The sequence below is a fragment of the Sycon ciliatum genome, chromosome 1, assembly GCF_964019385.1.
Source record: "Sycon ciliatum chromosome 1, ocSycCili1.1, whole genome shotgun sequence".
In the NCBI taxonomy this organism is placed as follows: Eukaryota; Metazoa; Porifera; class Calcarea; order Leucosolenida; family Sycettidae; genus Sycon; species Sycon ciliatum.
This window is the reverse complement of record NC_088643.1, coordinates 6,644,927-6,658,668: the sequence shown is the minus strand read 5'-3', so window position 1 is coordinate 6,658,668 and position 13,742 is coordinate 6,644,927. Positions and strand designations below refer to the sequence as shown.

General features: G+C 48.6%; 1 protein-coding gene across 1 annotated transcript; it reads right to left on the bottom strand.

Moving 5' to 3' along the window:
* Positions 1 to 7,377: 7,377 nt before the first annotated feature.
* On the bottom strand, positions 7,378 to 11,680 carry LOC135811447 (lysosomal alpha-mannosidase-like). The gene has a single exon (XM_065324691.1). It carries the CDS (start codon positions 11,426 to 11,428, stop codon positions 7,622 to 7,624), a length of 3,807 nt encoding a protein of 1,268 aa, XP_065180763.1. The 5' UTR covers positions 11,429 to 11,680; the 3' UTR covers positions 7,378 to 7,621.
* Positions 11,681 to 13,742: the final 2,062 nt, after the last annotated feature.

The window sequence follows — 13,742 nt, the reverse complement described above, 5'->3', positions numbered from 1 at the left end:
AACACAAATAAATCGAACCGGGAGCTGAAACTCACACAAGCTGAAGTTCCAGCTCCGTGCGCTCTCGGGCAAGCCCTCGAGCGCACGGTACGGCTGAAGTTTCGTTCTGAAGTTTCGTTCTGAAGTTTCATCTCAAGCAAGGTGAAGTTTCAGCTCCGTACGCTCTCGGGCTCGTTGATTCAGGCCCTCGACCGTAGCCCTCGCCTTCGGCCTTGGGCTACGCTCTCGGGGCCTGAATCAACAAAGCCCTCGAGGGTAAGGAGCTGAAACTTAGAAGCTGAATCCTCCACGTCCCCGACCACCGCCCCTAGACGTGTCTTCCTTTTATACCTTCATGGCCGCGTGCTCAGTTTCAGCTTCACACGCTCTCGGGACGTGCTGATTGGTCAAGGGCCTGAATGGCACCGCATGTATGTCGTACGTGGGTGGCAGTCTGAAACACAATCAGATATGTACGGTCAGGACAGGTATCGTTGATTCAGGCCCTCGAGCGTAGCCCTCGGCCTTCGGCCTTGGGCTACGCTCTCGGGGCCTGAATCAACGATACTGCCCTGACATCCATGTCTGATTCTATACGTCTGTGCCCAAGCTGGACGCAAAGATTTAGAAACACCCGTAAAGAAGTGTGTGTTTTCATGTACCGGTATTAAACACTGAATAATATGCACTGTATAAAGTAATACAATACATTGTACATGTACATACAAGTACTAGTAGTCATTGTACTGTCGGTCTGTACTCCTCAATGAAATCCGATCAAGTAATCGGAGTTGCCAAGGGCAGCTACGTGATTTGAAAACTCCGTATGGCGGAACACAGATCCGCATGCAGTTTCCGTAAGACTTTCCGTAGATCGATTTCGTTTTTTACTGACGTAATTACGTCATGCGGAACCTCTCTAAACAACTTTCTCACATCTCGGTAGAAAGTCACCACATTTGATTTTTAGGGTCGGTTCGGAAACGTCCTCCAAACAACGATTGCTGCAGAACATACGTTCTGTCTGCTACATGTATGGAAACTGGAAAGCAATTTCAAAAGATCTTCGGCATGCAGTCATGAATGTAGAAGTATATTACAAGCGGCATCGATAAAATAAAATTAACAATTTGACAAGGTCAAGAGAACAACTAACCGAATACAGAATGCGCTCCGTTTGCTCATTACAAGTGCACAGGCAATAACGAGACGATTAGCAAGCTGATACAGTGCTGGTACACCACCACAATAATTATCTTCAAGTCATACATGTATGTATGACAAACAGAAAGAGTAACAGCAATGGCAGCAATCAGGATGCGGGGGTTTGAAATCGTAGCGAGTGTCATAAAAGTCATGGGACAAGTCTTTGCTTGGTCCACGAAGCAGTTAGACCGGAACAAAGTCTTTGGCCCTCCCGGGGACCCGGGGCAGCCCTCCCGGGGACCCGGGGCAGACCCACAGCAGTACAGGTACTAGTAGACGTAGCTTGGCGCAGTGTTTAGAAATCAGGGTCAGTCTCAGGTTAGTCGCTGTGCCACTTCATTGCATTGCAAGTAATTCAGTTAGTTCAACTCCAAGAAACGGGTGACAGGTGTATTGCCACTAACACGGGCCCAGCTAGGGATGAGCTGCGGCAAACAGCTTTCCAATATGTCCATTCACCTGTCCCCGGGGAAAATCGCGGAACAAAATCGCAAAAACGCGGCATAATATGGCATAATTTGCGGTGAATTTGCGGTAAATATACGGTAAATATGCGGTGAATATTATTGATATGCGGCAAGTTACCAGTTGATATGAGGCAATTTTCAGTGAGTATGTAGTGAAATCTATCAGTTACAAGTCTCTGGTGCAAGCACTCGTCATATTTGAGTACAAAGCCGCCACGATGAGATGTTGCTGACCGAACAGTGCACTGTGTGTACGTGTAGTGCAACAAAAATGTTCAAAAAACGCGAGAAAATCGTGGAAAACGCTGTCTTTAAAAAAATCGCAAAAAACGCGCAAAAAACGCGGCCGCGGAATCGCGATTTTACCCGGGGACAGATTCACCTGTCCGGTCCTACAGCGATCTCCTCTCTTATCTACCACAACTTTCGCGTTATCAGACCGCTCTCCATCTGCCAAAACCTCCTCCACGAAGGGCAACTTTGGTCATTTCTTGGAGATCTTTGACTCCTTGTCACAGGGGTTTCGGACTTCGTCAAGAGTTCTGTGAGCTCTACCGAGTCGAGAGTGAACTACCAGGCAACCACTACAATTAGTAAACAAGTTGGGTGTGATGTTCGACCGTTCCAGCGCCGAATGAGCATCTATATTATCAGGAAGAAGAAGGAACCACCATCATTACTGATGGGCTGTTTTTTTGTCGATGCAGCTGTGAAAGTGAAAAGACGCGAAATATTCTCAGTTTATTTCACTGAATCTGCTAAATTTGGCCGAGTGAAGAGTTCACCAACGGTTTTTGTTCTCAACGCCACTGAGAACGCGAAAGTAGAGGTCTGGACTTTTGAAACGGACTATTGTTATCTAGTATTACTTGCATGTACAGATTGGAGTCAACATGCAACAAGCATGATTCACAACTACGCTTATGCTGAACACGATAAACAGGACTATGACAGGGGAATTTTTTTTCGCAAACTGATGTTATTGTTTGCTTTCCCTCAGCTGATTCAGCGTTACCGGCTGGGAAGCATCTTCTGGCGTTATACAATTGTCATGGCCAATGGGCGGAGGTTGAGAAGGCTGTGAGTAACACTTAGCTAGATAGCACTGATCCTACTGGCCTGGCTTTCTTTTAAGACTCAGAATGTGGTAAACAGATATGCAGTACAGTCAAACTATTGTCAAAGGTACTTTGAAGCACATGTATGGCCAGCAGTGACGTTACATATCCGATCTTTTCATTACTATGCCTTTTCTACTGGTTCCGGCCAGTCAAGGAACATCCAGAAAACACATCAAAGATTGTCATAGCCGTATGCCAGCAATTTGTCCCCCCCCCTCTACTCCCAGGGGTATCTACATGTATAATTATTATCTGTGGCCAACAGATTGATGTTGGCGCAGGTGGTCTTAGGTGTGGCCTCGCTTGGCTCTCTGTGAACACAAGGGGAGGAAATAGACTCTCAGGTTGCTATTTTTAAAAGTCCGCCGTAAAGGTTTTTCCTACAGAATATTGTCTGCTACAGACTTCAAAAACAAGAAGCGGTCTGCTACAGTCATTGCAAATCATGGGAGAAAACAGTGTTTTTGCTAGTGGCTACACATATGGTGTGTATTTGGAAATGTAAGAATTTTGATTTTGCTGCTCATATTCTAAAAATAATTAAGCCGCAACGAAAAAGTCCCTTGTTTCGGGTAACCCGACCGACAGATATTTTGATCGCCGACTGTTCTCGCTCCACATATACTGGCACACACAGAGACATAGACAGCAATAGCGACACTACACAGAGTGAAGGGTAGTTGGCCGCAGCCAGATGTGACTGAAGAAGTCAGGAAAAGAAGCGACAATAAAGAGCACACCAGATGCCATATTTGCAACTGAAAATATTTCGCGAGAAATCATTTCTCGCCTATCTCGCTGCGCTCGGCCGGCGAGAAATACAACATTCCTTTGTTTGTATGCATTCATGTATACTGATGTATTTGTTTATGCGCATCATACGCATGTACATGTACGTGCGCTTAGCTCGCAATGTTTCAGGCTCAGTGCTCTTCCTTCCTTCCTGGGTCTGGCTAAACATTTGTGGGCCCGTGTTTCGAGTTAACTCGATCAAATCAGATTCTTTGCAGGGCGGTTGAAGTTGCTAAGTGGAACGTTTTCCACACTGACATGTTCCAGTCTAGAAACGCTAGTGGCCACGATTCTGCCTGCACTTTCTGTCACTGTTGTTGATTGCGGCCGAACTGTCGTCATCAGCTGGATTGCTAGAGTCATGGAAAAGTGTTAGAAACTCTTCGTCGAGAGGGCGTCACTCGCTTCAAGGCCATGTTTGCTCCCCCCACCAAAACCGGGTCAAGCCGCAACGGTGATGACAAGAGCGATAATGTTAGGCTTCATGTGGAGTTCGGACGTCCATTCTTTTTCTTTACGTTGTATACTGTACAGATGTGCATACCAGATCTGGCATGCATAAAATTTATCCGCAAAAAAAAGGAAGCCGACCGACCGACCAGTATTTTTCTGGCCATGTTACCCGAAACAAGAGACTTTTTCGTTGCGCCTTACTTCTAAGTAATATCAACAATGGAGAGCTATGGTATCGGTCTATGTGTTTTGGATTGTTGTTTGCACATGCCAAACCAGTTGGAGATGGATTAATTTCAAGGCAAATTCAGTTGGAACTGGCTTGCACCATTCACTTTGTCGAGGTACCCGGCCACCTCAGAACTCAGCAAGTGGAAGAAGTTCAAGAAGTGATACCGACGCTTCATCTCCGAAACCAACCAGTGAACATGCGTTGGACAAATCTGTGTGTGCTAGCAACGCGGCTGGTGTTCACTGCGGTCCTCAGCTGGTAGCTGCTGCAGCAAACTGTGATGCAACGGCAAATCTGCTCACAGTTGCCAATGTCAACCTACATCAGCAAAATTCATCATCACCAGCTATGCATGTTATGCATGTAGATGCTCCAGTCACTGCCGATCTTCTCTTCTCTCTCTTACATGGACGTGAGCCCTCATCTAACAGTGTTGGTAATGTACAAGCCACGAGTGCCATCGAGGGAATGTGCATGCAGCAGAACTCAATACTGGATGACGACGATGAGTCGACAGACCAGACGATTGAGAGTATTCACTACGACGCGTGGGACTCCTCAATTCTGCAGTTCCTCGACATCAGGGACATATTCCGGCTTTGCAGTGTATCACGGCGTATCCGATCACTGCTTATGACAGAGGGCACGTTCAAGCTGATCTTTGTGGTTAGTGCTTAGTAGTGGCATGAGGAAGAGCTGTGATGCAAAACCCGTTATGTGCCAAATTTTGAGAAAATCTGATTGATAGTGCACCTCAGTGTAATCAAAAAGGTCTAGGGGCACCAGCAGCCAAAAAAATCTGGCTAGAACCATTTTGGAAATGGAAACTAAATTTGGATTTAGAATTTTAGATACAAGCCGCACATGAAATGAATCCTTCTTCGGCCATTATTCGAAGAGTGATGAAATGGATTTATGGGGTTTTGCATTCCAGCTCTTCGAATATGCATACATTTTTTCTCCTGATTCTAAGAATGTTTTCAAAATGCAAGGCTTCCAAAGTGGAAATACAAGTAAAACATTACAGAACATTTAAAATAATCTGATGTGGTTTAGCTGGGAGGCAGAGGCAGGGAATGTACAATGCAACTGTAGTATCCCTGCCTGGCTAGTACGGAACTTTACCTGACTCTTTAAGTATAGCCTATATTTAGTGTATTCTCATCCGTTAGCGTACAGGGTCTGTTGCATAAAAGCCGCTGCGCATTTCTGTTTTCATTAGAATTTATAACACCAACAAAGCCGAGCAGAAGAGCTGTTCAACCTCCAGGTGTGTACCTGAAGTTCGATTAAAAGTTATTTCGTGCACCACGCCTCCACTCGGCTACCTACTACACAACCTCTATTTCTAACGTTTGGTTCGCTCCACCTGCTCGAGCATCCCAGCCGCCATTCCTTATTGCCATGCTGGCGCTGTTCAACTCTAAAGTGCATTCCGCCATGCTATCTGCTTTGATCATAAAGGTAGCTTGCGTCAAAAAGCTCTGGGTGTGTATGTGTGTGTGTGTGTGTGTGTATGTGTGAGTGTGTGTGTTTGTGTGTGTACGTGTGGAGAGTAGCAGCGCTGCTCAAAGGTGTTGCGAGAAAGGTAGAGAGGAGGAGAAAGGTACAGATGAGCTGCATGTGTCAATGTGTGAATGTGCGATATAAAACGAATGAATTGCAGCTGCCCACTCATCGTTCTTCTTTTCTTTCTCTTGCATGCACAGCGTCGCTACCACATCAGCCCATTGTTACCTTTGCCCTACATCGATACCAGCAAAACGCTGTACGTGGCCGCAGCAATGGCTAACCTGGATTTGCGCATTTGCCGGAAGCTGAATTCAATCTACAAGCCGAACATTGCAGATATAATCAAAGAACAGGCAGATATCAGGAGATCTCTAATAGCTTACCTGCCACTGTTATCCCTGGGAACTGGGTTAAAGAAAGTTCCAGGTGCTTTCCTTCCGCCTTTTGAATGTAGGCAGTCGGTGACAATCTATACTGGAAAGAAACTGTTACTTAACACTGTGAGCGTAGAGCACATTGAAGAAAACTACGGAACTCCGGAAAGATCGCGTGTTGCTCAATACGAGGTGCATTTCTACAAAATCAACAAGCTTTGCGAGATGGCATTACGGCGTTGCGGTTCGCTAGAAGTGTACCAGACACATCTGATCAACAAGCTTTCTCAAAACGTTCCAGAATGGACCAAGTACCTACCGTACCACTATCTTTCCTGGAAAGTATCATGAAATAGCTGACATGCTGTCCAGTGCTGGTGAAGAACAGCTAAACTTGCTGAATTGTTTAGGGTTGCACTAACTTATTACGGTGTGCAGCTCGACAACATACTGTAAAAGCCATTATTCTAACAAGGCGCATATAATAACGATTTCCCAAAATCGACTAGTGTTAGGCCCACAAGTTCATGTATGCACGCACTCTCACACCAACCGACCTTTCTCACACATATGCATGTACACACGCACACTCATACACACGGCATGCACCCTTTCCCGCTTCGCACTTCTCGTATTATTCATTTGGCCTGGGTAGCTACATTCGCGCTCTCGTACATCCATTGCCATAGCTACCCAGGCCCTTTATAGCCTTGTGTTTTGCTCGCCTTTCACTCATTCTCAACGCTCAATAGGATAGTACCGTATTATCTCTAATATAAGCACGGTCTTTAAATAACCGACGAGGAGACAACAATCGCAAAATAGCAATGAAAAATATCAATTGTGCACTCATAACCATGTATGAACAATTAAAATGAAACAATTCCAGAACGTTTTCGTGTGACTATCATCAGTGGAACATCGTCACATAGTAAGACTCACTAAAACAACCAGTTATCTAGCTAGAGTAATACGAAAAGAAGCGTGAGAATGCAGCACAGCTAGCGGTTATGCATAGCGCATGTAGTGTGAACCTTTGCAGTGTATCTGAGAATGGTAGCAGTAGATGAATGTGGCAGCGGTGAGTGCGTGTGGACAAAACTGATATGCATAACCGCTAGCTGTGCTGCATTCTCACGCTTCTTTTCATATTACTCTAGCTATATAATTGGTTGGTTTAGTGAGTCTTACTATGTGACGATGTTCCACTGATGATAGTCGCACGAAAACGTTCTGGAATTGTTTTATTTTAATTGTTTATACATGGTTATGAGTGCACAATTGATATTTTTTCATTGCTATAAGCACGGTCCTTTAAATGAGTCACTTGGTATGAACTATAAACAATAATTATTTATATGCTTTGAACGGTGCAAAGTTAGTTAGGCTCCCCATTGTCTTGCAATAGTGTTCTGTAGCGAGTCACAGCCGCAGCAGCCTCGTCGCCACTCTCAACTGGCGTATTAAATTCGTAAAATAAATACTTTAAGTAACGATGTACGTTTTCATCTGTCGTGGTCCAAGGGTAATGGTGGCCGCGTCTTCGCTGTCCCGAGTTAGTGTGCCGTCGTACTCCGACTCAGAATTTGCTTCATCTTGCATTCGATCACCCTGAGTTTTCCATTTGAGGCGCTTCACGGCACTCCTCAGCCGATCGGCTGTAAGATTAGTTTCATCAAGAATCTTTGGCTGCATACTACTGGGAAATGTGCCATTCAGGGCAAGCAGCACAGATGCTGGTGAGCCGGGGTCATCGATTTCGTAGAGGTTCTCGACGCGCAGGATGAACTTCGAGGGCAGCTGTGTTGAGTTGCGCACCTTCAGCGGCAAGAGGTTAATGCTGTCCGGGAAAGGTTGGGTCAGGGCGGAGAACGTGTGCAGGTGAACTGGCTTGGTTTCCTGTATAATATGAATTGGATACTGTAGCTGAAGCGAGAGCTTCTGACGGAGCTTGACGGCCACGTCATCACTCTCAAAGACCATCCAGAGGCGGGGTTGTATCGATACGACTTCATTCAATGCTTCGTTCAGCCCACAGTTGTCATCGCCGACCGTCCGTCTCTGCAGCATTATTTCGAATTGTCCATTTCCATGGCAACCCAGACCGTGCGATCGGTCGCCCATGACAACCAGTCTACTGGCAGTGGCTTTGTCACGAATCTCCGCTGCCTTCACCATTGGGAAGTAGTTGCCGGCTATGTCGTCTTCAACGAAACGGCTGTACGTCCTGTTCACCATCTCGAGTCCGTTGTCGTCCGTGAAGCAAGAATCCGTGGCAATGTCCGTCTTGAAGCGAGTCACAAGCTCTCGGCCCGTGTCGAGCGCTCCGATCTCGTAGACACGCTCCACCTTGTGCAGGTAGTCCGACTCGCCATGGTAGAGGCGAGTTGTTATGGCGTACCGATCTCGATAGGTCTGCCGCACTTCACTGACCAGCGGTCCATTCACGACTTCAGTGGTCGGCGCATTTGCACTCACCGCTGCCTGGATATCTTCGGGCTCGAACGCGTACCAATTCACCGTCACATCGTTGCTGTCCCAGTTGCCTGGAAGCTCGTCTAAGGCGCACACGCTGGCCAGGAAACCGTCCCCGGTCACCACCGCCGTGGAAACGGCAAACGCTCTGGAACCCCTGGCCTGGACGGTGACAATCACGGACGCCTCGAACACGGGAAACTTCTGCATAAAGTCCACGTTGAACTGGGCAACCGTTCCCAGCGGCGGCCCAAGTATGTTGCTCTTTGTGCCCATGCGCTGCGTCGGTGGGAGCTGGGCATCCCTGTCCATGGCAAACCAGTTCACATACACGGTGTCGTCCCAGGGAGCAGGGTTCTGCAGGTAGTCAGCTCGGCACACGTTGAATGACGCGGACGACACGGACGAGGCAGTCACGGTAACGGCGAACGCAGGCGCGAACTTGCTCGTGACGCTGTCCATGGCCGAGTGCACCTCTGTGGAGGCCAATACTAGCGGCGCTTGAGTGAACGTGGACGGGAATTGTACTTCGACCGCGCTGCACCACGTGGAGCTATTATGAACAAGAGCTGTGCCGGACTGCCAATCACCCTTGACTTTTTCCAAGGGACCGGTGTCGTCCAGAACCAGATAGTCAGTGCTAACCTCTTCATGGATGATTGGAGGAGGATTGATAGATTCTGGCGGGTCGACTCGGCACATGACAAAGTTTGTATCGGTTGTGTTGGTCATCAGTGTCGACACGGTGTACACCGAGGCTTGAATCTCGAAGTTGGGAGTGTGCCCTGAGACCAAGACAAGAGGCCATTTCACCTGCGGACTATCCGCGGCAAGCGGCCCATCGAGGAATTTCCACTGGTCCATGGCTATGCGATTGGTGACGTATGTCGTCGGCGAGCGATTGCCCGGCTGTGGTCTGAAGATGTACGCGCCACTTCTCGGCTGATCAAGCTGCACCAGGAATGCCCCGGTATACTGTGCAAACTCTTGATTCAGTGCAACGCTACGACCATTAGCCGACGTCAACGTGGACAGTTCATGAGTGGTGCCGTTGAAGATCAGTTTGTAGTAAGAGTTTGAAATGGTGATGTCGTGTCCCGCCGGCACTTCCTGCCCGTATGTAACCTGTCCTGTGGGTGCACCGCTTGTCTTTCTCAACGTCACCATCCGGTATCCCAGCGCGGGGATCACGCCAGGCTTGAAGTATACGGAATAGGCTGCCGTGCTGTAATCCTTGCTGTACTTGGGAGTCGGAACGATTTGCAGGTCTTCAATGGCTTTTCCCTTCTCCGCCAGTACTTCATAGTGGGTACTGTTGATGGGCAATGCGACTACGGTATCCACCGGCCAAGCCAAGGAGTTGTACAGCGTGAACGTCTCGTCCTCCTCACCTGCCTCGAAGTCTCCCGGCGGTGCTGTTACGTTGCCCCGGATCGCGGCCAGGGCACGCCGTATCAGCTTGTCGCTCTCGTCGCGGCCCTGCTGCAGCTGTATCATGTAGTCGGTGGCGACCGCGTCCCTCTCCGTGCCGCTGACGGCGTCGTGGTGCTGGAGCGTGGCCATGGCTCGGCGCATGACGCCCAGCTGTGCGAGCTCGTCACGTCCCATACTGCCTGGCTGCTGCTTCTCGGCCGTGTAGTAGAGCATCTCGGCGGCGCGCAGTACGGCCGACGTCGACCGCACCAAACCTTTCAGGTAGGCGCGGCTAGTATAATACCCAGTCCAATACTGCATGTGTCCGCTGATGTACGGGAAGAAGTCGCCTTCGTACGTCGGCCAAGTGATGTTCAGCGTGTTCAGGTGGCGGATGTACTCGCCAAACGTGCCGTAGCGTATCGTGGACTTCAGGCTGGAATTGCTGTTGATGTACTCGACGATCTTGTCCATCTGCTGGAAGCTCTTGTAAGCATTTTGATGATCAAAGTCGTCGCCGAACGGCAGAAGTATGTTGTTGTGGCGGAAGAAGGGCCTTCGCAAAGCCGCCTGCTTCGCAACTCCCTCACCTATCCCCACCATGTTCACGCCGTACGTAGGAAGAGTGGGGTCGTTTTGGGGAACGGGCGAAATGCTGTCCACCGTCATCTCCGGAGGCGTCTGGTAGCTCTCTGCAAGGATATGCACAAAGATGTCGCTTTCCGCACCTCGACTTTTCGAGCCGCGCCACACCACCTCTAGGGTTTGAGACTGCTTGCGGTGGTCTTTATCGTTGAAGTTGATTCGGTTCAGACCGAAGGCATCAAAGCCGATATCGGCCCACATGGCGGCTGTGGCCGATGAGTGTCCGAATGGGTCAATGTGCCAGCCAACATTAGGAGAGGCGAAATCTCCAATCTCATCCTTCACGAATAGTGCGCCCTCAGTCATCTGGTCGATGACGTCAGTGTAAAATGTGGTTGCCTCATCGTTCATACACCACCCGGCCAGGTTCAGCTCCAGTAGGCCAGCCTGTATGATGCTGCGCAGTCGCTGGCGTATGGGCTCTGGCCTCTCATTCCACCAGCGATACAAATAGGCCATCTCAACGTACGTATACCGCCTCTCTGTTCCGTAGCACGGACTGTCCGCCATACATTGCACGCCCGTGTCCAGGATCCACTGCACTTCGTTCATGTAGTACTGGTCTACCGTCGACAGCCAGCCCACATCGTCGTGCGTGTGCGGGATCACCCAGATGTTCTGCCAGCCTTCGTCATTCCTCAGCTCAGGCCTGGCCGGGGAGGTGTGCGCTTGATGCGTCCACGGCGCGGACTCCAAGCTGTGAACGAGGCAGGCACACGCCGCCCACAGCACCCAAGCGCAACCGCTCGAGAGCAACATGGTTCAAGGCAGTGCAAGTCAACGGATGGTTTATCTAGATGCAAATAACTACTTGTCGGGATATGGCATTATGGGACAACGACTTCCATTAATATGTACGTCTATAAACGCGCCGATCACTGAAGACTTTGAGACAGGATACCGCGTGGGTCTAACTGTCCTCTCTTCACTTCAGCAATCATTGATGAATGCATCATTGCAAGGAACTCTCCTGCACGCGGAGCTTGACAATATTATTAGGGGCACAGGGCCTCCCTCACCACTGCTCACTGGGCTGCCTCCGTGCTGTGTTCTAGAAACGGCATAGGAGGTCACGTGCATGCACTGAGGCGCGGGGCACATGTGAGGCGCGCGCGGCGCGGACTAGGGGTAAGCGGATCATGCCGGCATAATTTTTGGCATAATCAGGTCCTTTTTGAGATGGAGCATAAAACGGTATCCGAAAACAGGGCCGTAGCAGGCGGTCCGGCAGGTCCGGCAGCTGCCGGACCAATATTCGGCCAAAAAAAAAAAAAAAAAAAAAAAAAAAAAAAAAAAAAAAAAGCAGGAGCTCACACATGTAAGCAGCTCAGGATGTCCACCCATATACCCATGATATGTGCAATAAGTAGAGGTAGTGAGGTATATAAGTAGAGGTAGTACATGGTAATAGCAAGAGGATATACGTTGAACTCTAGTACATGTTCCCTTGCTCTTCCGACAGCCAAACGTCGCTATGGTTTATTTTCTGTCACTTTCCTTGGCTCTGACCGCTGGAATGCCCTCCCAGCGGAGGTCCGCTCAAGTTCTTCCTTGCATACCTTCCGTAATTCTGTTCTTCATTTTTTAGGGTACCCTGTCAAAAGGCCTTAGGCCTGTGGGGATTGCCCTATCAAAAATTTAATAATAAGGCCACACTGAAGAAAGGTCTGTGGTTCGACTCACCCGACCGACCGTACATTTTTCAGCCCGACCGTAACTTTTTTTCGGCGGGCTGTCGTGTGACTGACGTACGTGGACTGAACACGTCCACGTCTACGTGTTGTGCAGCGTGAGTCTGCGGACGCAGGCGGCTCCTTTTGGACTTGACTTGTAGTTGTACTGCAGTGCAGTGCAGTGAGTGGTACGACTGCTGCCTTGTGCTGGTAGTAGAGTCTACTCGATACGACCACCGCCAGACTGGCGAGACTTATTTTGAAGTCACCGTCCGGTTGAGAGTGATTGCCTCGTTCCAGATTAAGGACGGCCTTCTGTTTTGGGATGAAGGACAGACGAGATTGAACTTTCCTCGTGTATTGGGAACGATAGTTCACCTGTACCGGTAAGTTGCTGCTCCATGTGTGCAAGCACAGGAAGCGTCGATGGAAAAAGCCCATGTATTCGTGCACGCCGACACCAAACTAGCAATACATGTACCGGTACATTGTACAATTTGTACTTCGATTGAGTTCGAAGTAGTTCCCGAACTTACTTTCAACTCGCATCGTTCTTCATTTGCTTGATGATTTGGACAGTCAGAGTCACCGCTTGAAGTTATTCTCTTCTCGTTCCAGAGCTACACAATGTTTCAAAGTATTAACCAGTGATCCCTTTATACAACATGTATGGCATAACACTGCGTAATAATGCCGATGTACTGGGTGTCTAAAGGCAGTACAGTGTATTTACATGTACTAAAAATATATATTAAAAAAAAAATCCGCCCGCCCGCCCGTAAAAAAAATGTCCATGATAGTCGAACCACACACCTTCTTTAGTTTGGCCTAATAATAATAATGTCATGTACATGTTGTTGCGAATACCATGTCCATTATAACATAGATCTATGTGGGTGGTGTCCTGTACTTTATGACCTCCTGCCATTCCTCCATTGCAATGTCCTTTCTCCTCCTCCAAGGGACCAAAGGCCCATTTTTGGTTCTTTTATCACATGCGTTTAGATACTGTTGCTATGCCTTCATAGGCTTCAACAAGTTCTGTTTGGACGGACACAACATGCTGATGCCCTTTTTCCTGACTCATGCAGAACATCCTTCTTCCTTTTCTCGCCCTATGATAGGCTATGTCACTCTGCATGGTCACGATTACATGCATGTACATACACGTACAATCATGTACATTTTGTACCTGTACATGTACCGGCATATGTCACGGTAGGACTACTAGGAGTGTGGGCTCGGGGGGGGGGGGGGGGGGCATCGAGGTCGGATCTTGCCGGACCAACCAAAATGGGGCTGCTACGGGCCTGGAAAAACAAGGGCAGATGCCCCATGAGGCTGTTATACACTCCTGCTATTAAAGGCATAATTGAAGGCATGCATTTTGGTATAATCAG